Source organism: Macaca thibetana, chromosome 2 (genome assembly GCF_024542745.1).
Source record: "Macaca thibetana thibetana isolate TM-01 chromosome 2, ASM2454274v1, whole genome shotgun sequence".
In the NCBI taxonomy this organism is placed as follows: domain Eukaryota; kingdom Metazoa; phylum Chordata; class Mammalia; order Primates; family Cercopithecidae; genus Macaca; species Macaca thibetana.
In genome coordinates, this window is record NC_065579.1 from 110,560,136 (window position 1) to 110,584,664 (window position 24,529).

The following is a 24,529-nucleotide window of genomic DNA, read 5'->3' on the forward strand; positions in this document are numbered from 1 at the left end:
AAAAAACTGCTTTAAAGTTCATATGGAACCAAAAAAGATCCTGCATTGCCAAGACAATCCTAAGCAAAAAGAACAAAGCTGGAGGCATCACACTACCTGACTTCAAACTACACTACAAGGCTACAGTAACCAAAACAGCATGGTACTGGTACCAAAACAGAGATAGAGACCAATGGAACAGAACAGAGCTCTCAGAAATAATACCACACATCTACAGCCATCTGATCTTTGACAAACCTGACAAAAACAAGAAATGGGGAAAGGATTCCCTATTTAATAAATGGTGCTGGGAAAATTGGCTAGCCGTAAGTAGAAAGCTGAAACTGGATCCTTTCCTTACTCCTTATATGAAAATTAATTCAAGATGGATTAGAGACTTAAATGTTAGACCTAAAACCATAAAAACCCTAGAAGAAAACTTAGGGAATACCATTCAGGACACAGGCATGGGCAAGGACTTCATGTCTAAAATACCAAAAGCGACGGCAACAAAAGCCAAAATTGACAAATGGGATCTAATTAAACTAAAGACCTTCTGCACAGCAAAAGAAATTTCCATCAGAGTGAACAGGCAACCTACAGAATGGGAGAAAATTTGTGCAATCTGCTCATCTGACAAAGGGCTAATATCCAGAACCTATAAAGAACTCAATCAAATTTACAAGAAAAAAACAAACAACCCCATCAAAAAGTGGGCAAAGGATATGAACAGACACTTCTCAAAAGAAGACATTCATACAGCCAACAGACACAAGAAAAAATGCTCATCATCACTCGCCATCAGAGAAATGCAAATCAAAACCACAATGAGATACCATCTCACACCAGTTAGAATGGCAATCAAAAAATCAGGAAACAACAGGTGCTGGAGAGGATGTGGAGGAATAGGAACACTTTTACACTGTTGGTGGGACTGTAAACTAGTTCAACCATTGTGGAAAACAGTGTGGCAATTCCTCAAGGATCTAGAACTAGAATTACCATTTGACCCAGCCATCCCATTACCGGGGATATACCCAAAGGATGACAAGTCATGCTGCTATAAAGACACATGCACACGTATGTTTATTGCAGCACTATTCACAATAGCAAAGACTTGGAATCAACCCAAATGTCCATCAGTGACAGACTGGATTAAGAAAATGTGACACATATACACCATGGAATACTATGCAGCCATAAAAAAGGATGAGTTTGTGTCCTTTGTAGTGACATGGATGCAGCTGGAAACCATCATTTTCAGCAAACTATCGCAAGAACAGAAAACCAAATACCACATGTTCTCACTCATAGGTGGGAATTGAACAATGAGATCATTTGGACACAGGAAGCGGAACATCACACACTGGGTTCTATTGTGGGGAGGGAGTACGGGGGAGGGATAGCATTAGGAGATATACCTAATGTAAATGATGAGTTAATGGGTGCAGCACACCAACATGGCACATGTATATATATGTAACAAACCTGCACATTGTGCACATGTACCCTAGAACTTAAAGTATAAAAAAAAAGAAGTGATGGTAACTGGCATATTGTCTTATTCCTTATATCATAGAGAAAGCTTTCAACATTTTACCATTGAACATGATATTACCTAAAGCTTTCTTGTAACTATTCTTATTAGATTAAGAAAATCCTCTACTTCCGAGTTTCTTACAAACATTTTTGGGGGCCAGGGATGGATGTTGCATTTATCAAATGCTTTTTCTGTACCTATGAATTATACTCATTTTCTCCTTTATCATCTTAATATAGTGGCTAACATGATTGATAGCCAAATATCAGTCCAACTTTACATTCCTAAAATAAACACCACTTGGTCATGTCATTTATTTGTCATTGAGTTCAATTCACTAGGATATTTTCTATCATCAGTGTTTACTCAGGAGATTGCTTGTAATTTTCCTTTTTTGTAATATATTTGCTGGGTATGAATATCAAACATATGCTGGCCTCATAAAACAAGATGGGAAATGCTCCCTCTTTTTCTATTCTGGAAGAGTTTCTGTACGATTCATTTCATTTCCTCTTCAAACATTTGGTACAATTCACTGAAAAAAGCCATCTGGGCCTCTAATTGTTTCTGTTTGGTTTGGGTTTTTAGGTTTTTAGTTTGGTGGTAAGATTTTAAATTATAGAATCATTTCATTTAATATATAAGACTACTCAGATATTCTATTTCTTCTTAAGCAAGTTTTGACAAGTTGTGTTTTTAAAAGAATTTTTTCATTTATCATAAAGTTGCTAATAAAATCCTCTCATATTTTTAATGTTAATAAGATTCATAGTGATGCCTCCCTTCATCCCTGATATTGATTATTTTTGCTGTCTCTACTCTTCTTGATGATTCTAACCAGGATTTGTTATTTTTGTTAATCTCTTCAAAGAAACAGCATTTAGCTTTGGTGCTCCTCTCTAGTATATGTTTATTCTCTATTTATTTAATGTTAGCTTTTATGTTTACTATTTCTTTCTCTCTACCTTCTTTTTCTACTGGTTTAATGTGATCTACCACAGTTTTTAAACTTACAATGTCTTCTCTCAACCAAACTGAATGATTTGCTCTTCCAAAGACACTCCTTATACTTACTAGACTCGTGGCTCTTATAGTTTCCGCTGTTTATAAACCATATTCCCCTTTACCAAAATCATACCAGTTTTTCAAGGCTCTCTCCAAATGCTACCTCCTCCAGAAAGCATTCTATGTTCTTCTCTTATTTGATATCCTTTGACTCCTCATAGCTCATTTGCCCTTCTTAAGTCACTTTATAACCTGGTTTATGTACTTCATTCCATTAGCTCCTTAAAGACTTCAAGCTCAGTTTTTCTGAAAGCCTCACCATGGTGCTGCACACAAAATAGTTGCTCAGTAAACCCTGGTGCTTATGATTCAACTTCAGCAGTTAGATTCACAAAAACTAACCTGGGTAATAGCAGGAATTATTGACTGTCAACATTTAGTCAAACATTTAGAGTCAAATACATCATAAGAAGAGTTTGGGAGAAAGGGAAAGAATTCTCATCTTCTAAAAAAAAATCTTACTTGCTTCTAAAAAAATATCTTACTTGCTTCTAAGTGACAACCATGTATCATCCAGAGCTAACATTTGACTTGACCATCACTTAAAACTCACATTTTGCCCATTATTTAAGGCAAATAGTTAAATGAGATAAAGGGGTTTGTTGTTGTTTTATATTGGGGGTTCCAGTTGGAAAATGAGAAGGTAAAGAAATTTCCCAAGGAAAAAAAAAATAAGCTAAAGGATAATTCTAATATTGTAAATGCACACTGCACATCAAAACATGCAGTCCTTTACAAGTTTGAACAAGTTATCACACCAGGCTATTAAAAAAAGACTTCAGAGCATGACTTAAAATGCAGGGGGAGAAACAGGGCATATGTTGGCTGTAACATACATATTTGGAGCCCTATTTGGAGCCATGATAACACATACATGTAAAAAGAATGAGTTTTACCTTTTAACACAAAGTACAGCTCTGCACCTTTCCAAAAATATCACATAAGCCACTCCATCTCTCATGAGCTGCCTCTACCCATTCTAGGATGCAAACCTCAAGGCACAATTTCCAAAGTAAATATTGAAAGAAAAAACATTTGAACCTATGGCCTATCTTTAGTAAAGGCAGAAAGAAGGAGTAAAGAGCACAAGAGCTTTGAGGGGAAACTTATGTTCAAATCTCAGCTGCCAATCTGACTGGCTGCAGGACCATGGGCAGGTTGCTTATCCTCTCTAACCCATAGCTTTCTCATCTGTGAAATGGAGATAACTGTGCCTATTCACAGGTTTATTGCACATCAAGTGCTGTAGCCTTCATGTGTGGTAGTGATGTTGTTGTCATTGGGTATTACTGCTGGTGCAGGTGGCACTGTTGTTGTTAGTGCTGTTATTGTTTTTAATAGCCACAAAAGGAGCAGGGGCATACTCTTAAGGCCTAAAAGCCATCATCATAATTGCTTTACTAGAAAAACTGGGATTGGCACAAATTTCATATGAACACAGCATCCTGGGAGAAGAAGGTGAATGAAATAAACCTAGGTAGGCCCTACAGTCAAACAAGTGTCAGCTACTTCATAGTGTCCCTGACCAGATTCCAGGACTCAGACAAGTTCACAATGGGTATTGGGTTGTGTTCAGTAGTCTAGGTTTGCCTTTGAACTCTCTCCCCTTCCTAGTTACATGAAACTCAGGAAAGTTGCCAAATAGTAGTTCTTGACTTCACAGTGTTCCAGTATATCCCTTTCATATTTTGTGGAACTAAGCAGGCTAAATTTGACCAAATATCAAGATACCTTTTAAGTGAAACTTCACCCAGCTGCAGGTCAGCTCCATGCAGAACAACAGTTATCTGCCTGGGCACAAAGACAAAGTAAAGTCTTATTTTTATAACAAAAAAATTAACCTCTGCATTAAAGTTGTACCTGAATGCAAAATCATATTCTTTCACCAATAGTACCACTTACACTTCAGCAACTCAGAAAAACTCAGTCTTATTTTGCTTACTACTTACTTCCAATAAAAAAAAAAAGCCTGGTGGGGACAAATGTCACTCAAGAGGAACAACTCAAGGCACACAAGTGCTCTCGCTGACCATGGGACTGGAAAGTTAAATACCCACAATCCTCACTTCAATTACCACAGAAATACTACTTTTAACTTCACATTATGTCTCTGGCTTCTTAATCCACTTTAGTTAACAAGTTCACCAAATCAAGCACATATTCTGAAACTTTTACTAAAACCCTTATGTCACTCATATATGTCTTCTTTGATAAATTCTGCTGAAAATCTGATAGTTTCTGCTGTACTAGCAAAATGTTTGTTTTTCCCAAAGAATATCATTTAATGTTTTAAGCAAATGAGATCTAGAAAATTCTATTTATTTTCTTTTTAGCCTCAGCTGCTAAGTTTGGAGTGAAGTTTTATGTGTCATCTCAGTAATTATTATTACTCTAAGGGTTGGGTTTTTACATTTTTTAAAAAGCACAACATTCTCCCTGCCCTTCCATTTGTGACTGTTGGAGCTGCTATAGCCATTTGCTCACAGGCAGGGAGAGGTTGCCTGAAAATAGAGCTCACATGAAGGAAGACGAGATAAGGGATGGAATAAGAGAAAATGGGATCTGCTAACATCTTTTGAGCCTCTGGATCAAGATGTGCCCGAAGTAATACCCCTGTTTTTTTCCAGTAAATTTTTTTCCAATAAATTTCCTTTTGAGTTTAGCCACTTAGAAATAGATTTTCCTTCACTTAAAAGTTCTCACAATGAAAAAGGGGTTTGAGATTATTTGACAAGAACTGCCATTACTGTCATTCATTTTCTTAAAAAAAAAATTGGCTTTATGAATGACACAAGAAAGTAAAACTTTTGGATGTCATGTTTATGTCATGTCAAATTTATAATAAAAATAAGTTACACATTCTTTCAAAGGAATTAGCATTAAAGAAAGAAAAAAGAGAAAACAAGCCTTTTAACTGCCATTCTTATTGACAGTTATCCACAAGAGCAGAAAAGAGGAGCTTAGTAAAGAATCTTTAGACACAAAAGCAAAAGAAGGAGGAGCACTGCAATACCTACAAGAAACTAATTTTCCAAGAAACACACACAATGTTCTAAGTGCAAACTTGGAACATACCTGCCAGACCAAATCAGGATCAAAATTAAAAGTTGAAGCTTCCTGCAAGAAGATAAATTACAAATAACTTTATTCACTTGGCTTCCTTTCATTTTTCATTCAGGTAACTTTAGCTCCCAGGCTCAACTGGCTGGTAGTAGATGTGATGTCTGCAAAAGAACTGCCCCCAATTTGACGCAGGCAGATGATATTTCCCAAGGTTCACCCCAGAAAAACACATTTTCACAACTCCAAAGTCCAGGGCGGGTACACAAAAATCTAGAACTACCAGACTGTGGTTCTAAATAGTGCTTAAATTTAGGCAAGATTTCACAGACTTTCACAACAAAAGTCTTTTGTGAGTTTATGCAAAGCGTGTATATGGGGACAATGGGGGTTGAAGCACACCCTTAGTTCCTCTAAAAAGCAAGAAACAAATAAGGATAATCTCTGAGCCCAATTTAGTATATGAAATCTCTTCTTTTTTTTTTTTTTCTTTGAGACAGTGTCTCACAACGTCACCCAGGCTGGAGTTCTGTGGCAAGATCTTGGCTAACTGCAACCTCCGTGTCCCAGATTCAAGTGATTCTCCTGCCTCTGCCTCCTGAGTAGCTGGGATTACAGGTGCCCGTCACCACGCCTGGTTCAATTTTTTTTTTTTTTTAGATGGAGTCTCGCTCTGTCGCCCAGGCTGGAGTGCAGTGGCGAGATCTCGGCTCACTGCAAGCTCCGCCTCCCGGGTTCACGCCATTCTCCTGCCTCAGCCTCCCGAGTAGCTGGGACTACAGGCGCCTGCCACCACGCCCGGCTGATTTTTTGTATTTTTTAGTAGAGATGGGGTTTCACCGTGTTAGCCAGGATGGTCTCGATCTCCTGACCTCGTGATCCACCCGCCTAAGCCTCCAAAGGGCTGGGATTACAGGCGTGAGCCACTGCATCTGGGCCTAATTTTTGTATTTTTATTAGAGACGGGGTTTCACCATGTTGGTCAGGCTGGTCTCAAACTCCCGACCTTGTGATCTGCCCGCCTCGGCCTCCCAAAGTGCTGGGATTACAGGTGTGAGCCACTGCGCCCCGCCAAGAAATCTCTTCTTAATTTTAAATTCTATCAAGGCACTAGATGACACCAATGTTTACCCAGGGTTAAAATACAACAGGGTCTCAAGTTCCACTCACTAGGCTGAAGGGTCAGTTCGATTTGGTAGTCAACTCTAAAGCCTGTACAATATTCCCACCAATTTCATAGAGGTGTAATGTACAAAATTAGATGAGATCACAGCCTCCAGCCTGAGCTATACACATAGCTGAGATGACCCTCTACCAGCTGCCTCCATAACTCAATTTAGGTATGTTGAGGATAGATGCTAATGGGACCCAGACTTCTCTGTTGACAAGACAGAAGGCAGTGCTTTTGTAAGTTAACAGGCAACCAAAAAGACAACAGAAAAACCTGAGGATCAGTTTCCTGAAAATTATATTGATCTTCATTTGTCCTAAAAATACAAATGCCTTATGCCTACAAATCAGCAACATTGCCATCCATAGAAGGAGAACTCTAGGTTCAATTTACTGATAATATGTGGATATGAATTTGCCCTAGAATTCAAGTTTCTCTGCCTTCTCATGTAGATAACCTGAGTTTTTTATTTATAATTTTTTGTTTTATAATAAAACATAATGCTAGAAACAACAAACTAGGATCAAACATATTTTTCTACTTTAAAAAGTCACAAAAAAGGTACCAATTGTCTTTGTATGGAGACATTTACCAGGAAACTACCCACCACATTAGAAGAGGTGTTTCTCCTGTTTTTTCCAAAGGCCTTGGGAACTCACTCTTTTTTTTTTTTAAATGATAATTTGGAAATAGATTATATATACATCCTCTTCTCCATTACTATTTGTGCTGACTTGGAAGGTGGGTGTGGAGGTGGGTGGAAGGGGGACTGAGTCACCCTTTGAAAAAAAAAAAATCAAGTCTTTTGTCCTTTTGTCTTTTCATTTTCCCTTTTTTTTTTTCTTTTCTTTTTTTTAAGCCTTAACCAAGTATCAGGGTTGATTCCAATATGAAGTGAGGATAAACTCTGAATTATGAACCACTGGCCTACCATTCCCCAGTGTAGAATGTTCAGTTTCTTTTCAAAATGTTTAAATTATATAAGTTTAAAACAACTGATGAGCCAGGGTTAATAATTATTTTTAATCCTATTGGCATTTGGTGGCTTCAAATATATTTTTCAAATCCAGATGCTACAAATACATTATGAGTGCCTTGACTCATGTAACCTCATTTGGGGGACACATAGTTTTAAAGCAAATGACCTATACTATTTTCACAAAAATCCACTTGGATGAAGAAGTTGTCATTGAATAAGAAAAACAATCCCTACTCAGAATTGCACATGCCAATAATTCAAGAGCTCATATTAGTTTCTTTTCCCTCAAAACTTGGGAATTTGGGGACAGATAATTCAAAATCATATGCTGCAAGAAGGACTGAGAAGACTCATCATCCTATCAGCAAGCTTTAGAATTCTCTTGCAGGCCCATGGCGACCAGCAAACTCCCTGAGTGTTAAACTTGAGCATGGAATTTTCAGATTGCAAACATCTTGGTTATAAACTTAGTGTTTCTTAATGGAACACATTAAATCAAGAATTATTTATTATTGAGATAAATACTTTACTATTTGCACCCTTCTGGCAAAAACTGTAAATAAAAAGTTTTCAAATTTCTAGATACTAGCAAAGAAATTGAGTTTCATTTAGACCAGTTTCTTAATCACAGATCATGACTTGGCCTTGCTCATTTACTTCATGATTCCTTAAATGTCCTGAATCCTCTCAGAAGGATTTTTCTATTCCTTTAAACAGTGTATCTCTATGCCTGCACAGCTAAATAGGATACTTTGCAAGTACTTAGTAAAGTGTTATTACTTCCAGACTTGGTTAGCAGAAAATACTGGGGTCACAAGAAAGTTTTTTTCTTAAAAAGTATTTCAATTTTGAAAATTTTGCTGATAGCATAATTTTAATTATTTAACAATACCACCGCATGTAAAATAACTTCCCTTTGCCAACTCTTAATTTCTCAAAGGTGCTTTTTATTGTGATGTGAATAGGAGGAAAAGAATTATTATAGTTTAAAAATTTTACTTTTAAAACACACACAAAACCTCCCTAGGACTAGACATGCTTTGCAAAGGAACCCAGCTCCTTTCAGCCAATGGATTCTTGAGCCCTTTATTCTTTTGCCCAGAAAAGGAATCCTAATTAAAGGGCTAATAAATTAAATGTGCCCAGGAAGGTAAAAAATTTCAGAAGTAAAGCACCCAGCAGGGTGCCTAGAGAAAAACACAAGGTTCATTTCATGTTTATATTAGGCACCACCAAGTTAGAACAAACTCCCAAGGCATAACTGTTTCTGACAAAAGTACACAGTTCCTACCTTCATTTCGATGACAGTCTGGAGAGCCTTCGTCTTGGCTGGCTCCGGCTGAAGCTGGCTTCTTCGGTGCAATTCCTGGGGAGGAACACGATAGAAATAAGCCTGACGGTTCATCCTTCCGTTATACCATAACCTTTATAGAGGTACTACACAGCCTGCTGGGTCCAGTTTCCCTGTGCACAGACATAAACAAGCCACAGGTGCCTCTTCCCCCACACTCTTTAGCATCCCTCCTGCCTGGAGCCTGCGTTCCAGCGAAAAGCTCCTGGCACATGCGCTATTTCTGAAACTTCCATCAATAATTAATGTCAACTGTGACAAAGCCAGCAAGTAATCATAGTCCAAATACTGTTCAACACTGGGGCTGATGCCCAGCCATCAAATCATAATTTACTAAATTACATTACTCTGTGCTCCCAATACAAACACAGCAAGGAAACAGAGGAAAGAAAATGACTAACGTGGTTGCAAATCCGCTGCACGCATGGCATTTTGCTACCGAGGTAGGTTTGAAATGAGCAATTTAAAACCATTTCAGTACAACTGTGTCACTTTTGAGAGTGATTTGATGAAACCCTGTGAATCTCTTGCTTCCGAATTTACAGTTTCAGTCCTTGTTTAAAATCACATCTGTGGGTGATATATTTATGTATCATGATGCCAAGAAATTAAAATTGGCATTAGTATCAACAGTGTTAGAGGGGAGAAAAAAATTGTTAAAGCCAGATGTGGACCCAAAAACCCCTGTAACGATGATGAACATTTATTTAGGTAAAAAGCAAACACCACGATTACAATTTTTATCTTGAAGGGTCACTTTTTATATGCTTCTCCTCAAAAGAACACTTCTGTTGAGACTTTGAAAAGTTGCCTTAGCAGAAGAGAGAGATAAGGACAATGTGTGCTCAGATCACACTTGGATTTTCTTAACTATCAACAGTTTTAGGAGAGTGAGAAATTGGCAGGAGTAAACAAAAGTGCTCACACATACGCATGCTGCTGATTGAGGTCACCTTTGGAATAATTCTATCAATACTTACTTCTGCTTCCACAAAAATCAGTTTAGAGTCAACATGGGGTAGTTCTAGACTTTCAGAACCACTGAATCACAAACATTTACTTTTTTAAAAAAAAGGAGTTAAAAAAGAGAATCAATATCATTTCTAGCTTTCTGCAAGTAAAGGCATTTAAAATTAACTCTACCTCCACCACTATCATCTACTATCACTGTCACTTCAAAAAGATATGACATGGGGTCAGGCATGGTGGCTCACACCTGTAATCCCAACACTTTGGGAGGCCGAGGTGGGCGGATCACGAGGTCAGAAGATTGAGACCATCCTGGCAAACACGGTGAAATCCCATCTCTACTAAAAATACAAAAATTAGCTGAGCATGGTGGCGCATGCCTGTAATCCCAGCTACTTGGGAGGCTGAGGCAGGAGGATCACTTGAGCCAGGGAGACAGAGGTTGCAGTGAGCTGAGACCACACCACTGCACCCCAGCCTATGACAGAATGAGATTCTGTCCAAAAAAAAGATAGGACACATTAATGTAAAAGCTATCAGAACACTCAAGACCCACAATAAAAGACAGTCCTATCCAGGATAAGATAAGCAGGCAATCTTTTGCCCACATCCTATTATGCTATTCTTATTATATTTGCCAGTGGCCCAAGAAATCTTACAGGTGGACCATAGGGCACATGTCCAAGGACCAGTGTAGGGGAGTTAATGCTACAGCTCTGGACCAGGAATCTGAAAATAATATTTTCTTCTCAAACTAATCACTGGCACAAATCAGCCACCCTGTACAAAGTTCTTTCTCAACCTCCAATTTGAAAACTATGCTTCCTAACTATTCAAAATGCTCTTGCGTCAGTCAGGATATTTTTTCCCCTAACATATCCCTGGGAAGGGATGAAGTCAACTATTACCAAACATTTATGAATAGAGAAATAGAGATCCTGTGTCCCTCTAGAGGCACTGGACTGCAATCATCTGGCAACACTACCATTTTTGGACTCTGAAAATGGCAGAGATTTTCTGAAGGAAGGACCTTAAGGCAGCTGTCCTTTTTGAGCATCTGTGATGTTCCTAGCACTGCTTGTCTCATTCAAGCATCAGCACTACCAAATGAAGATGTTGTATATGGTGAGCACAGTGGGCTGCTGGAAATTTTAAAAACCTGCACCTACCATGGCCAATATCAAGCTACCCAAGTGGCATCCCTGAATGCAGACTTGGGAAGGGAGACACAATAGCACCCCCCATTGTATGGCATTTTCTACCACACAGACACAATAAATGTAACAACCTCAACATCTTAGATAATAGTAAAGTGTAATAAGAAATTAGGAAGTTATGAGTTTTTAATGTAATCTATTTAATTGTGTGTTTGTATATTTAATTTGTAACTTTAGTTATTAGAACAAGTTTCCAATCAATTTGGAATCAATATATGGCTTTTTTCCAGCTTTCATGGGTCACTACAACCCAGTGCCAACATAGCATTGGGTGGATCCTATGAGATTTCAACCTATACAAAGAAAAAATCTACTTGGTCCTCAACATTACTTCCAAGATTGCTGGAGTTCACTGGACCAATAAAAACTCATAGACAAGAAAACAAAAAGTAAGTCACTTGTCAGAGTTTCTCTGTAGCAACTGTTAGAAGAAATACATTTCACAGATCACCCATTCTGATGCCAGGTGGCACTGAAATCATCTTTTTAAAAGCCAGGAATGCAATTCATAATAATTTCATGCCATAACAATTCCAAGTTCCAGAATGAAAATTATAACTTGAAGAGAGAGGTTAGGCTTGTATAAAACAAGGAAAAATAATGAAGAAACGACTAAGCAACACAGTGAAAATAAAAATCCCAGGGTAGAGGCAGGTGCTGCTGTAATTTCTGCCAAACACAAAAACATTGTCAAGGGTAAACATGCAATAAAAAAGCTAAACTTGTAGCAATAGTTATGCAAAAATGGAAACAGAGTTCTCTTTGCTATAATTATACAAATTATATTATAATACAAACCAGCTAAAAATCCAGATTGGGCCCTTACCCTCTGTGTCACTCCTTTAAAAATAAAATAAAATCTCCAATTATCCAAGAATTGTAACTTTCTTAATTACAATATTTTTCAACCCTGACTTCATAGATTATGAGGATCACCTTGATTCCTAAGGTGTCAGGTAAATGAAAATTGTTATCTATATCCAGACAACATGGACTGTCTGAAAATCCCATCTCAAACACTTCGCCTATCTCTGAGATTTGGGATTATTATAATACTCACTCTGTGGCAGAGGACCAGTTGCCCAAGGAAGGTTTGTGCTCCTCTTCCATACTATAGAGTTGTTGCTAGAAGGCCCCACAATCACTACCTAGATAGGGCCATGGGACTTATTTCTGGCCAGTGGAATGTGGTTAGAAATGTGCAACTCAATCAACTTCCATAAAAACTTCCTAACTGGTCCTCAACTCTCCCTCTTTTTCTTTTGTTTTAACACCTGTTTTTATTTATTTATTTATTTTTTATTATACTGTAAGTTCTAGGGTACATGTGCACAATGTGCAGGTTTGTTACATATGTATATATGTGCCAGGTTGGTGTGCTGCACCCATTAACTCGTCATTTACATTAGGTATATCTTCTAATGCTATCCCTCCCCCCCCTCCCCCCACCCTACTACAGGCCCCGCTGTGTGATGACTAGCTAGAAGTGAAGGACTTCAATATCCAAGAAGACAGTGTAGCCTCAAGATAAAAGAAGCCCACATTTCTGAAACATCATTTGAAAGGCTGCTGAAGACCTACATTGCATGGTGATATGAAGTAAACATAAACTTCTATTAAGTTAAGCCTATGAGTTTTCAGGCTTTATCTACAGAGATCTCAGCTCTCTCTGCTTTAAGAACTGCAAAGGCTGCAAGGCAAAATAATACCTTATTAGTCCTGTATTGTTTGTTGCTTTTGAATCACCAAAGTGATTTTAACGTGTGATTGCTTGCCAAATTTTCTAAACAGACAGTAGGATGAATTGGTTGCTGGAGGCTCCAACTGCCCCTAACCATCTGAGAGATGTACCCATTATGCACTAATCCTAAACAATTAATGAATTTCCCCAGGAGAATTTGATGTCCTCTCATATAGGTATGAATGAGTATAAGATTTAACTTACTGAGATAGTTTTCACATGACAATATTATTAAATCATGAAGTGCAATGGTACTTAAACTTTTCTGAGTCACACATCTCTGTAAAAATCAAATGGGAGGAGTGGATTCTCTCTGGAAATGGACACAAAAGCACATACAAGCAAAATGGTGTGCACCATGCCAGCTGGTTCACAGAGCCTGGATCAGCACCCCAGAAGTTTACCTTTGAACCAGACTTTGGGCTGAGAACCACTTATTGAGAGGAAAGAGCACTGTACTAGAAGTCAAAAGTCAGAAGCCTGCAGTCCCAGCATGAGACTTTGGGTATGCTGTTTCCCCTCTCTGATCCACAGAATCAGGAGCTTTATGAATAGGTGTCTAATGCTCTTCCAGCTCTGAGACTATCCAGATTTTTAATAGACAGCTGACTCTGAAATGAGGACCTCCGGTTGGTATTTCTAGTCCCACCCATTCTCACTTTTAAAAACAACAGAAAAAAATAAGAGAAGAAAATTGGCAGCATCACAAAATTTAATATCTCACAGTGACATCAATCCCCGCATTATATATTTTCCTGTAATTTCATGACAAGGTTGGCTTTAGCTAGTGCAAAATTGCTAGCTTCTTCAGCTGATCAACATGAAAATATATGAAGAGCCTAGAATTTTGAGCATGAAATCTCAAGTGGTTCATCAGAATGATACTTCTTGGCATTAATGAGAGTCTAGAGTCTAGTGAGTTAATCTGGATGGACACTAGCTTCCAAGAGGAACCTGGCAGAATAATGTTCACACACACCACATACTTTCTTCAACAGACCAAATAATAATAATAATAACAACAATTAAAAACTTAACTTTCATTCCAAAGGTAATTATTATGTTTATCTGGCTTTTTCCCATTATTGTTCTGGAAATCTATTACTGTATAATAAGCCACCCCAAACTTAATGGCATCAGACCGCCACCATTGTATTATGCTTATGAATTCTAGGTCAGTTTCTTGCACATGAGCAAGAAACTACATGGCCTTTTATTACCTAACCTTGAAAGTCCTATAGCACCACTTCTGTCATGCTCTGTTGAAGCAGTCACAAGCCTGCTTCCTAAAGGAAGGAGTGTCAAAGAATTTGAAGACATGTTTTAAAATTGCCACTATTATGGACCAACACCAATTGGAGGAATCAACAGGAAAGGAACACTATAATCTCAAACATCAACTCATGTCAGTCTTAAGACATGGGAGATTCAGATGCTCAAATAATAATTTGATATGGGGGATACAAGAAATACAGCAGTGAACCAAACAGACCAATATCCCAGCCTTCATAGTTGTTTGTTTTTCTTTTTAATTCCAGATTCCAGTGGTGGAAAAGCGACGATAATTTTAAAAGGAGACTAAACCACATTGTTATAAATGTTATAAAGGAAAATAAATCAGAGAAGTAGAATGAGAAATACTAGGGAGGCACGGATCAATTACAACTTTCAATAGGGTAGTCAGAGAAAGCTTCATGAAAAGGTGACACTTAAACAAAGATCTAAAGCAGGGGTGTCCAATCTTTTAGCTTTCCTGGGCCACACTGGAAGAAGAATTGTCTTGGGCCACACATAAAATACACTAACACTAATGATAGTTGATGAGCTTAAAAAAAAAAAAAAGTCACAAAAAAATCTCTTAATGTTTTAAGAAAATTTATGAATTTGTGTTCGGCTGCATTCAAAGCCGTTCTGGTAGCATGCAGCCCATAGGCCACTGACTGGACAATCTTCATCTAAAGGAAATGAGGGAACAAGCAGTGTAGATATTCCAGGCAGAGAGAACAGTGAAGGCTAAGTGTGTGGCTGAAGTTGCATGAGGGATGGGGAAAGTAGAAAGCCAAAGAAGTGCAGGGGTGGGTGGGAATGAGAGGATGAGCTCCACATTTGGAGTCTGTCATGAGGACATTGATTTCACTCTGAGAAAAACGGGAAGATATTGGAAGGTCTGAGCAAAGGCAAACTATGATATGAGGCACTTTCTTAAAGGAGTACTCCCAATGTTGTATTGCAGCATGGTTTCAGGGTGGTGGTGATAAGGACAGACCCATTGGGGCTAGTTAGAGGTAACTGGAATAACTCCTGCAAGTCATGATAGAACCCTGGACCATGGTAGCAGAATGGAGGCAAGGAGAAGAAGTTGAGTTTAGATATGTTTTGAACATGAGGCAGACTTGGCTTCCTGATAGATTGCCTGAGGACTAAACAGAGAAGCAAAAGATGGCTCTAAGGCTCTTAGCCTGAACAACAGGAAGAATAGAAGTGGACTACCAAGATAGGGAAGATTGGGAAGGAAAGGTGGGAGTTATGGGAACTAAGAGTTTTGGTTTTTTATGTGTTAAGTTTGTAATGATATTAGATATTTAAGTGAAGATGCTGAGTAGGTGATCAAATAGATGAGTTTGGATTTGAGGGGAGAAGTAAGAACTACAATGACAACTTTGGGATTAGTGAATAGACAGTATTTAAAACCTAGATGAATCAACTAGGGACTGAGTATAGAAAGAAGAGAGATCAAAGTATTGAGCACAGGGGTACTCCAAGAGTGAAGGGTCAGGAAGTGAGGAGCAAGCAGCAAAGGAGCCTGAGAAGGACAGCCAGTGAAGTAGGAAGAGAAAGAGGAGCATGGCATCCTAGAGATCAAGTGAAGAAGCTGTGTCCATAATGAGAGCATGGCCATCATATCAATTGCCACTCAGAGAACAATAGCAGAATTGATCTCTATTATATATATCTACATCAGAGAATTGACCACTGGACTTAGTCAAGGTCATTAGTGACCTCAACTAGAGCAGTTTGGGGGATGGCAGGAGTGAAAGTCTAACTAGAATGTCCTGTGGAAGAATAGGAGGAGAGAAGAGCCTCAGGTTACTATATTTGCACAGTGTGCTATTTAATCAATCATTCATTTTGTCAAAACTCTGCTTTAGATTTGTACACCCAAGTTCATAGCTGCATTAGCCCAATAACCAAAAGGTAGAGGCAACCCAAATGTCCATAGATGAATGAATGATAAACAAAATGCCATGTAAACATACCACAGAATATTATTCATCCATAAAAAGGACGGAAATTTTAATGCTTGCTGCAACATGGATAGACCTCAAGGACATTGTGTTAAGTGAAATAAGTCAGTCACAAGAAGACAAATATTGCATGATCTCACTTATGATAGGTATCTAGAGTAGACAAACTCATCAAAATAGAAAGTGAAATGGTGCTTGCCAGGGGTGGTGACAGGCAGAAATGAGGAGTTGTGTAACAGGTACCGAGTTTCAGTTTGGCAAGATGAAAAAGTCCTAGAGATAGGTTGTACAACAATGTAAATATACTTAACACTATTGAACTGTACACTTAAAAGTGGTTAAGATGGTAAATTTTATATCATGTGTATTTTACCATAATTAAAAGTTTTTCTAAAACAGAAACAGAAATTGTTGAAGACCCACAATCTTTCCCACCTCTATCCTTTCAGAGAGTAACCATCATCTTGAAGTTGGTGTCTATCTTTTTCATGCATGTTTTTGTGCTTTCATTACATATTTATGTCCTCATAAATAATATAAAGCTAACAATACAGTATGCTGTTTTTTACAGAAATACCAACTGTCTATTGCACAAAGCTTTTTTGCATTTTGGTTTTTACCTCAATAATATTTATGTTTCCAAACTTTATCAATGATATTAAATAAGTAATTCTATAAATAAGTGTTTCCTACTCTTTTTTCCATTACAAATAGTGTTTCAATAAACCTCTCAGTACATGGAGGGATGGAGAACCAAGTGTGTTTTAGGTATCTTAAATGCACAATAATTCTCTTCTTTCTAAAACATACTGTTTTTCCATCTGGAATAATACTCCACCCTTTTATTCCCTTTTGTCTATAGAGGTTATCAAACTTCAGCCCACAGACCAAATCCAGCCCACCATCTCTTCTGGTAAATAAAGTTTTATTGGAACGCTGTTATGCACATTGATTTCCACATTATTTATGGCTGCTTTCATGCTGCAATGGCAGAGCTGGGTGGTTGTGACAGAGAACATATGGTCCTGCAAAGCTGAAAATAGTTACGATCTGGCCCTTTATAGAAAAGTGTGTCAACCCTTGGTCTAGGATATCTTCAAAACTCATACTAGCCAATCTCAGAAAAAATAATTACCCCTCAGGGGGTAGTTTAAAATATGTCCACAAATTCTTCAGCATTCTTTTTATAAGGTGAAGCCTAAATGTCTTCCCCTTCACTGTAGACTGGACTCAGTAACTTACTTCTAATGAATAGAATAAGGTGGAAATGACATGTTTGACTTCTGAGGCCTAGGCTTAAAGAAAATATGGCTTCTTTCTTGCTCATATTCTTGGATCAGTTGTTTTGGTAGATGGCAGCTGCCACGTCATGAGGATATCAAGACATCCTATGGTGAGGCCCATGTGACAGGAACTGAGGCCTCCTGCCAAAAGCCATGTGAATGAGCCATCAAGAAAGTGGATCATCCAGTCCCATTCAAGCCTTCAGATGACTATGGCCCTGTCCAACAGCCTGACTGCAACCTCATGAGGGGCGCTGGGCCAGAACTACCCAGCTAAGCAACTGCCAAGTTCCTGACCTACAGAGTCTGTGAGATAATAAAGGTTTGTTGTTTTAATCCATTAACTTTGCGGCAATGTGTTACGCAGCCATATGTTGCAAATATATCACAGGAAGGTCAACAGCTGACCCTCTAGACTAGTCTAACATTCCATACCCTCATATAGACTCTCATAGCATTGTGTACTTTTCCTTCATGTCATTGAACATGGCCACAATTTTACACTAATTTATAAAATTAATTAATCCATGTCTGTGTATAGCATGGAGTGGTAAACTCCATGAGCACAGTAACTCTATGCCCATTACACTCCCAGTACCTAACACAGTGCCTGCCAACAGTAGGAGCTCAATAAACAAACACTGATGGATTGATTAAATGAAACAGAACAAATGACACTGTACGTATAAGCCTGGAAGTCCTACAGTACTTTCGACCAAAAGGAGTCTGCTGTGAAAGATGATAATAGCTAACAGTTACTTACACATTGCTATGCGCTAAGCACTCTTTTAAGTATTTAATAAATGTTAATGTGTTCAATCCTCAAAATAACCTCCCTAGGTAGGTATTATCACCATTTTATTATCACCATTTTTCACTTGAAGAAACAGAAACAGAGAAGTTATTAACTTGCCCAAGAAAACCTACTGAACTGTACTGCAGAAATTTATCCCAGGCAGCCTGACTCCAGAGCCACTGCTCCTAATCGCCTCGCTACACTGACCCCATTTCACCACTTGGCTTTGAGTTGATATTTGAAGTTGACACCTCCATGGGCTTATTTCACTATAGTCACTTCCCTACTTCTCCTTTGATTCAGTCTCATTTCCCATTCTTTTCTTCAGTATTTGAAAATGAAAGAATTTTATCATAACAGCAGTTGTCTGAGACCGATGTCCATATTAGATATTAAAACTTTTTTTTTTTTTTGAGACGGAGTCTTGCTCTGTCGCCCAGGCTGGAGTGCAGTGGCGAGATCTCAGCTCACTGCAAGCTCCACCTCCCGGGTTTACGCCATTCTCCTGCCTCAGCCTCCTGAGTAGCTGGGACTACAGGCGCCCGCCACCTCGCCTGGCTAGTTTTTTGTATTTTTTAGTAGAGATGGGGTTTCACCGTGTTAGCCAGGATGGTCTCGATCTCCTGACCTCGTGATCCACCCGTCTCGGCCTCCCAAAGTGCTGGGATTACAGGCTTGAGCCACCGCGCCCGGCCTAGATATTAAAACTTAAAAGGCAAACATGGTTAGGCTCACAGGAGAAGTGGGGCAAAAAACAAAAAACAAAAAACAAAAACAGAATCACTTTCAAATATTAATATCTGTCTCAATCTTTGACCAAGCATTTATAAATAATAACATAAAATATTTACATAGTAGAATTAATAAGCCTAAATTAATAGACAATTACACTGAACTTTGGATCCAGAAACTTCCATTTCAAGACTCAATGAAATATTTAAAGATTGAGCCCATACCCAGTCACCAAAGAAAACCTCAGGTGGATTCCAAAAGGCAGAAGTTAATATACAAGCTACATTCTTTGTCCATGCACAATAAAGCAAGAAGTTAAAAATAAAAGTTGAAAATAAAACCTCACTATTTGGAAAATAAAGCTCATAAAATCTTTAAATTCATCCTCTAGAGTAAGATCCTGTCCTCTCCACCTCCTAGGTGCATGACCTTGGGCAAGTTACTGGATTTTCTCTAATACTCAGTTTCCTCATGGATGTCATGGCTATCTCATCAGGTAGAGAAGTTGGGATAAATATATGGACTGACACACAGTACACAATCATCATTGAAATGTATCCTTATGACTGTTTTTGCTCTTTAATGATTATTAGTTTTCCTGACAGCACATTAAACAAGGCAGCCTGGCAGAACACCCTCCCTGCCCCCTTGTTCTGTGCTCTGACATTCGCTAGCATTAATGCACTGCCATTGTGTCTAACTGAATCATTTTCAGTTACCAAAAGCCCACTATTTGCCAGGTAGGGCACACAGAGAATACCTGCCTTCACAGAGCTTATGTTCTAGTGCATGCATTCTCAGTGGGGTGATGTCATGCCTAGAGGATTTGGGGAACAGCAAGTTTCCCAGGGTTGTTGGAGTGGAAAGAATGCTGAGGAGAATGCTGAGAGATGAGATCCAAGAGGTAAGGGCTGCGGAGGGGGCAGAATGTATAAGGCCATGTAGATTCTCATAAAGATATTCGTCTTACACAGAAGGCTTCAAATTCTAGAGAGACAGGGAACAGTTTCCATGGAAATAGATAAATACAGTGCGAAGTCATTGGTAAATTAGTTTTCAGCTGTCACAAGTAAATGGACATTTGGGAGCCTAAAACTATGCTATCTGAATCTCTGTACACGTACGTTTTTCTTTAATTTGTTTTAATGGATAATGTGCTCCTTTTGCTGAATCTGCATTAAAGATTTTTCCACAGATTCATCTTGGTCCTTTAGATGCTATGGTCTTGGAAACCACGGAAATTAATAGAATGAAATTCTATTAATATTTGGCCAGTTGTGTTATGTTGGCAATGTCATAGGGAGAAACAATAAAATGTAGTTATTTAGTTCAATAATTATTGGACACCTAACACATGTTAAGCAATGCAGAGACAGCAAAGATAAATGAAACACCATCCCAGGTCTCAAGGAACTTGACTGTCTAATGGAAAAGGGAATATATTTCCTGGAATATAAGACCACAAATGTTAATTTCAACAATAACAACAGCAGCTATAACTTACACAAGGACTATCATATGTAAAGCCTATGCTTCCCATCTAGTGCCTGATTTGCTCTGCACAGCAATCCACCGCATAGGACTTACCACCCCATGGAAAAGGTGCAGCCACTCAGGCTGACAGAGTTAGGTAACATGCCCAAGATTGCAAGGGTGGTAAGACTTGAGAGTACAAGCACTGTCAGTCTGATGTCTAAACTCGCTCTTTTAATTACAAACATAACACTTGGTTTATATTGCTATCTGCGGTCCCTTCATCCTCTGCAAACATCTAGTGTTTTAACAGAGATCTAAATCTGACTCATGGCTTGTTTCTCAGTTCTGTGATAGAACCCCACCCATTTTGAATGACATACCATGAGAAAGAAGGCAAAATAAGCATCCAGGCCTGATGAGGGAAGAATGACTTTGGAAAACCTCATGGAAGAGTACATGTGGGTGGTTAATCTTCAACCAGATTTGCATTCCTCTGTTGAACTCCATTTCTGAGCTAAAATACACCTCCCTGAACCTTATATGCACTGTTCTTTGTCCCTCTCATTTGGGGACATAAAAAAAAATTGGACCAATCTCCCACTGTGACAGTTTTCTAGTACAAAGTTTTCTTATTAAAGAGTCATTATTCTATTTCTTACATTACACAGTGTCCTGGTCACTCACTTCAGCCTATGCATCTCATCTCATCTGGTCTCAGAAGCTAAGCAATATTGGGCCTGGTTAGTATTGGGGTAAGAGAACAGTTGGAAAAACTGGGTGCTGTAGGCTTTGAGCACAGAGGCAAGAATCACAGAGTACTATTCCCATACTTTAAAACCTCATGGATTTCCCAGCTGAATTTTAAAACTGAAGTGGACCAGTGGCTCCATCTTACCTTACTTGTTACCTATTTGAAAATTATATTCATCTGTAACTGTTATCTTATGCCTCTACCACCATTATCTATTGAGAGCAAATAACTTGTTTCTTTCAGTTTGCAAGCCCACTAAAAGAGAGAAATTATGTCCCCAGGAGTGGTATTTAATGGATTATACCCAGAGCCTCATCCATATATAAGTGATTTAGACAATGGGACTTTTGAACTGATGAAATTTAGATGAGATTTTGGACTGAGTTGATGCTGCAATGGGATGAGATCTTTGGAGATTTGGGATGTGGTGAACGTATTTTTTATTTGAGAGGAATGTGAATCTCTGGGAGTCAGAGGGTGAAATGTAGTGGGCAGAATGAAAAAGAAGTCCACTTTCTATTTCTAAAACTTATTAATATGTTACGTTATATGGCAAAAGAGGCTTTGCATCTGTAATTAAGATTACAGACATTAAAATAGGGAGATTATCCTGGATAATCTGGGTGAGTGCAATCTCATCACATGTACCTTTCGAAAGCTGAGAACTTTCTCTGGTTGGAGGCAGAGAGAGATGCAGCAGATGAGGATGTCAGAGAGATCCTCAGTGTGAGACGGATTTGATGTGTCATTGCTGATTCTGAGATGTAGGGGCCACATCATGTGCAAGAACCATAGGAAGCCTCTAAGGGTTCAGGGTGGCCCCCAGCTGATGGCCAACAAGGAAATCAGGACCTTGGACCTATAAATGCAAGGAAGTGGCTTTGGCCAACAACCTAAATGATGTGAAAGCATATTCATCTCAAGAACCTTTAAAAAAAAAGGGGGGGGTTGGGGTGGCACAGCCTTTATGATACTTAATTTTGACCTTGTAGAACTTGAAGCAAAAAGTCCAGTTGAGTTGTGCTATACCAGGACACTTCTGACCTGTGAGCTAATAAATCTGTGTTGTTTAAGCTGCTAAACATGTGGTAATTTGTCACGGCTGCAATAGGAAACTAATATTGAATGGTTAATCTCTCCTTTGCCCTCCCCTGTTGGAGAGTTTTTTTTCTACATTGAGAGGAAATAAATTCCCCTGAAGCGTCCATACACTGGCCTTTGTTCTACTCATTCAAGGGCATAAAGAACAAATCAGTTTCATCTCCGATAATAATAGTATCCAAGTCCAATGTCTTTCTTACTATAGCGTCCTTTTGTTGTTGTTGGTTTTTGTTTTGTTTTTGAGACAGAGTTTCACTCTTTCTGCCCAGGCTGGAGTGCAATGGTGTGATCTCAGCTCACTGCAACCTCTGCCCTCTGCCTCCCAGGTTCAGGTGATTCTCCTGCCTCAGCCTCCTGAGTAGCTGGGATTACAGGTGCCTGCCACCATGCCTGGCTAATTTTTGTATTTTTAATAGAGATGGGGTTTCACCATGTTGGCCAGGCTGGTCTCAAACTCCTGACCTCAGATGATCCGCCCACCTCAGCCTCCCAAAGTGCTGGGGTTACAGGTGTGAGCCACCGTACCCAGCCAGTCCTACTGTTTCTTATATGGCATGATATCAGGTGCTATCAGCAACCCCTGGGTCACTTACCTTAGTCTACTTCTATGTCTCAGGTTGAATTCCTGAGAGGCAGAGCCTGAGAAAGGGAATTTCATGCAAGTGGTTTATTAAGAGAGGGCTCTTCAGGAAAGCTTTAAGGGAGGGAAAGATGCCATATAAAGAAGACAGGGAAGTTAAGCAAGGGTGTTGTATAAGAAATCTAACCTGAGCCTGGACTTGCAGGGAGCTCTAGAGAGTAAGCTATGCTGCAGAGTCTGTTCCCCCTGAGGCAAGGGGGCCACCCCTGCCTGTGAGCTCCCCCAGCACTTCTGGACAGGAAAACATTTGGCAATTCTAGTCATGAAAGGTACACTTCCAGGAAAAGTCACAGGTATGAGCTGTTAGCAACAGCACTCACAGCCACCGGTGCATCTGCCCGGCAAAAGGGTTGCTAGGGGTCTGAATTGGGCAAAATGAGCATCTGTTAGAATCTATGATTCAGAGGTTATACACAGAACTCCAGGTTTTATCTGAACCAGCATGGAGTGAATAGGGTAGGACTCCATTATTTTTGTTTTAGGTAAGTGGCTTTAAAACTTATTTTAGCAGTATAAACCTTCAAGCTTGTTTTGTCCCCAAATGAGATGCATGCACACACACACACCCGCACACTAAAATTAATTAAGCATCTACTATTTGTTAGACACTGTTACAGGTCCTGCAGACAGGAAGGAATTAAGACAGAATGGCCACTACCATCATGAGGCTTACTGTCTGTTGAAGACAGCAGTCACAAATACGTACATCAACAAATTAAAAATTGTAAATGTATACAGGTAATAAGTGCTTTACAAACAACAGCAATAAGAGGATGCTGAGATAGAGAATGATGGGGGAGGGAATTATAGGATCCATATGAGGTCTGCCTCCCAAACGTGTGGTATAAATCCCAACTTGCTAGTCCTAAAGTGTAGTACCAATTAAGGCATTGTATCTCCCACTGTTATCATCCTCCTCTAACTTTAAGCTGGCAGTCAGGCAAGGTCCCCCAAAGGAGATGACACTCAAACCAAGACCTGAAGGATGAGCAGGAACCAGCACACAAACACCTATAGGGAACATAGTCCAGGCAGAGGGAACAGGAAGAGGAAAGAAGTAGATCTGCTCTGATTAATAGGGTGACAGGGGGAGGAAAGGGCCTGGCACCCATCCACTAAGTCCACTGCAAGGACCCCGAGGTGTCTTCTTGGAACTCTAAGGCTCTTCTGAACACAACTTGAGAGCCATCCTTCTGGGCATCATATTTTGAGTCCCAGATTCTAAAACTTTATTGAAGAAAGCCTCTGGCTCTCCATCCAGTTGCCCTCAGGAGCCACCCAAACATGTTTCCACATTCCTGGATCTTTACACATCTTCCCTCACACCCCTTTCTCTCTCGAGTACTTGGAGAAGGCGTGGGAGAGGGAGGGTCTGACTGCTTCACAGCTCCAGCCAGTGGGCCCATTTTAGAGATGCCAGCAGGGGATGGCAT

General features: G+C 39.2%; 1 protein-coding gene across 14 annotated transcripts in view; it reads right to left on the minus strand.

Moving 5' to 3' along the window:
* ERC2 (ELKS/RAB6-interacting/CAST family member 2) overlaps window positions 1-24,529 on the minus strand; it is a 981,570-nt gene that overhangs the window by 665,841 nt on the left and 291,200 nt on the right. For 8 of the 14 annotated variants that reach the window (XM_050778490.1, XM_050778492.1, XM_050778488.1 and 5 more), the window contains 2 exons: window positions 9,086-9,160; window positions 5,660-5,701 (listed from right to left, as the gene is read on the minus strand). In XM_050778490.1, the coding sequence (XP_050634447.1) occupies window positions 5,660-5,701; window positions 9,086-9,160 (117 nt within the window). The remainder of the gene's footprint in view (window positions 1-5,659; window positions 5,702-9,085; window positions 9,161-24,529) is intronic. The other 6 variants (XM_050778496.1, XM_050778494.1, XM_050778495.1 and 3 more) reach the window with 1 other exon arrangement.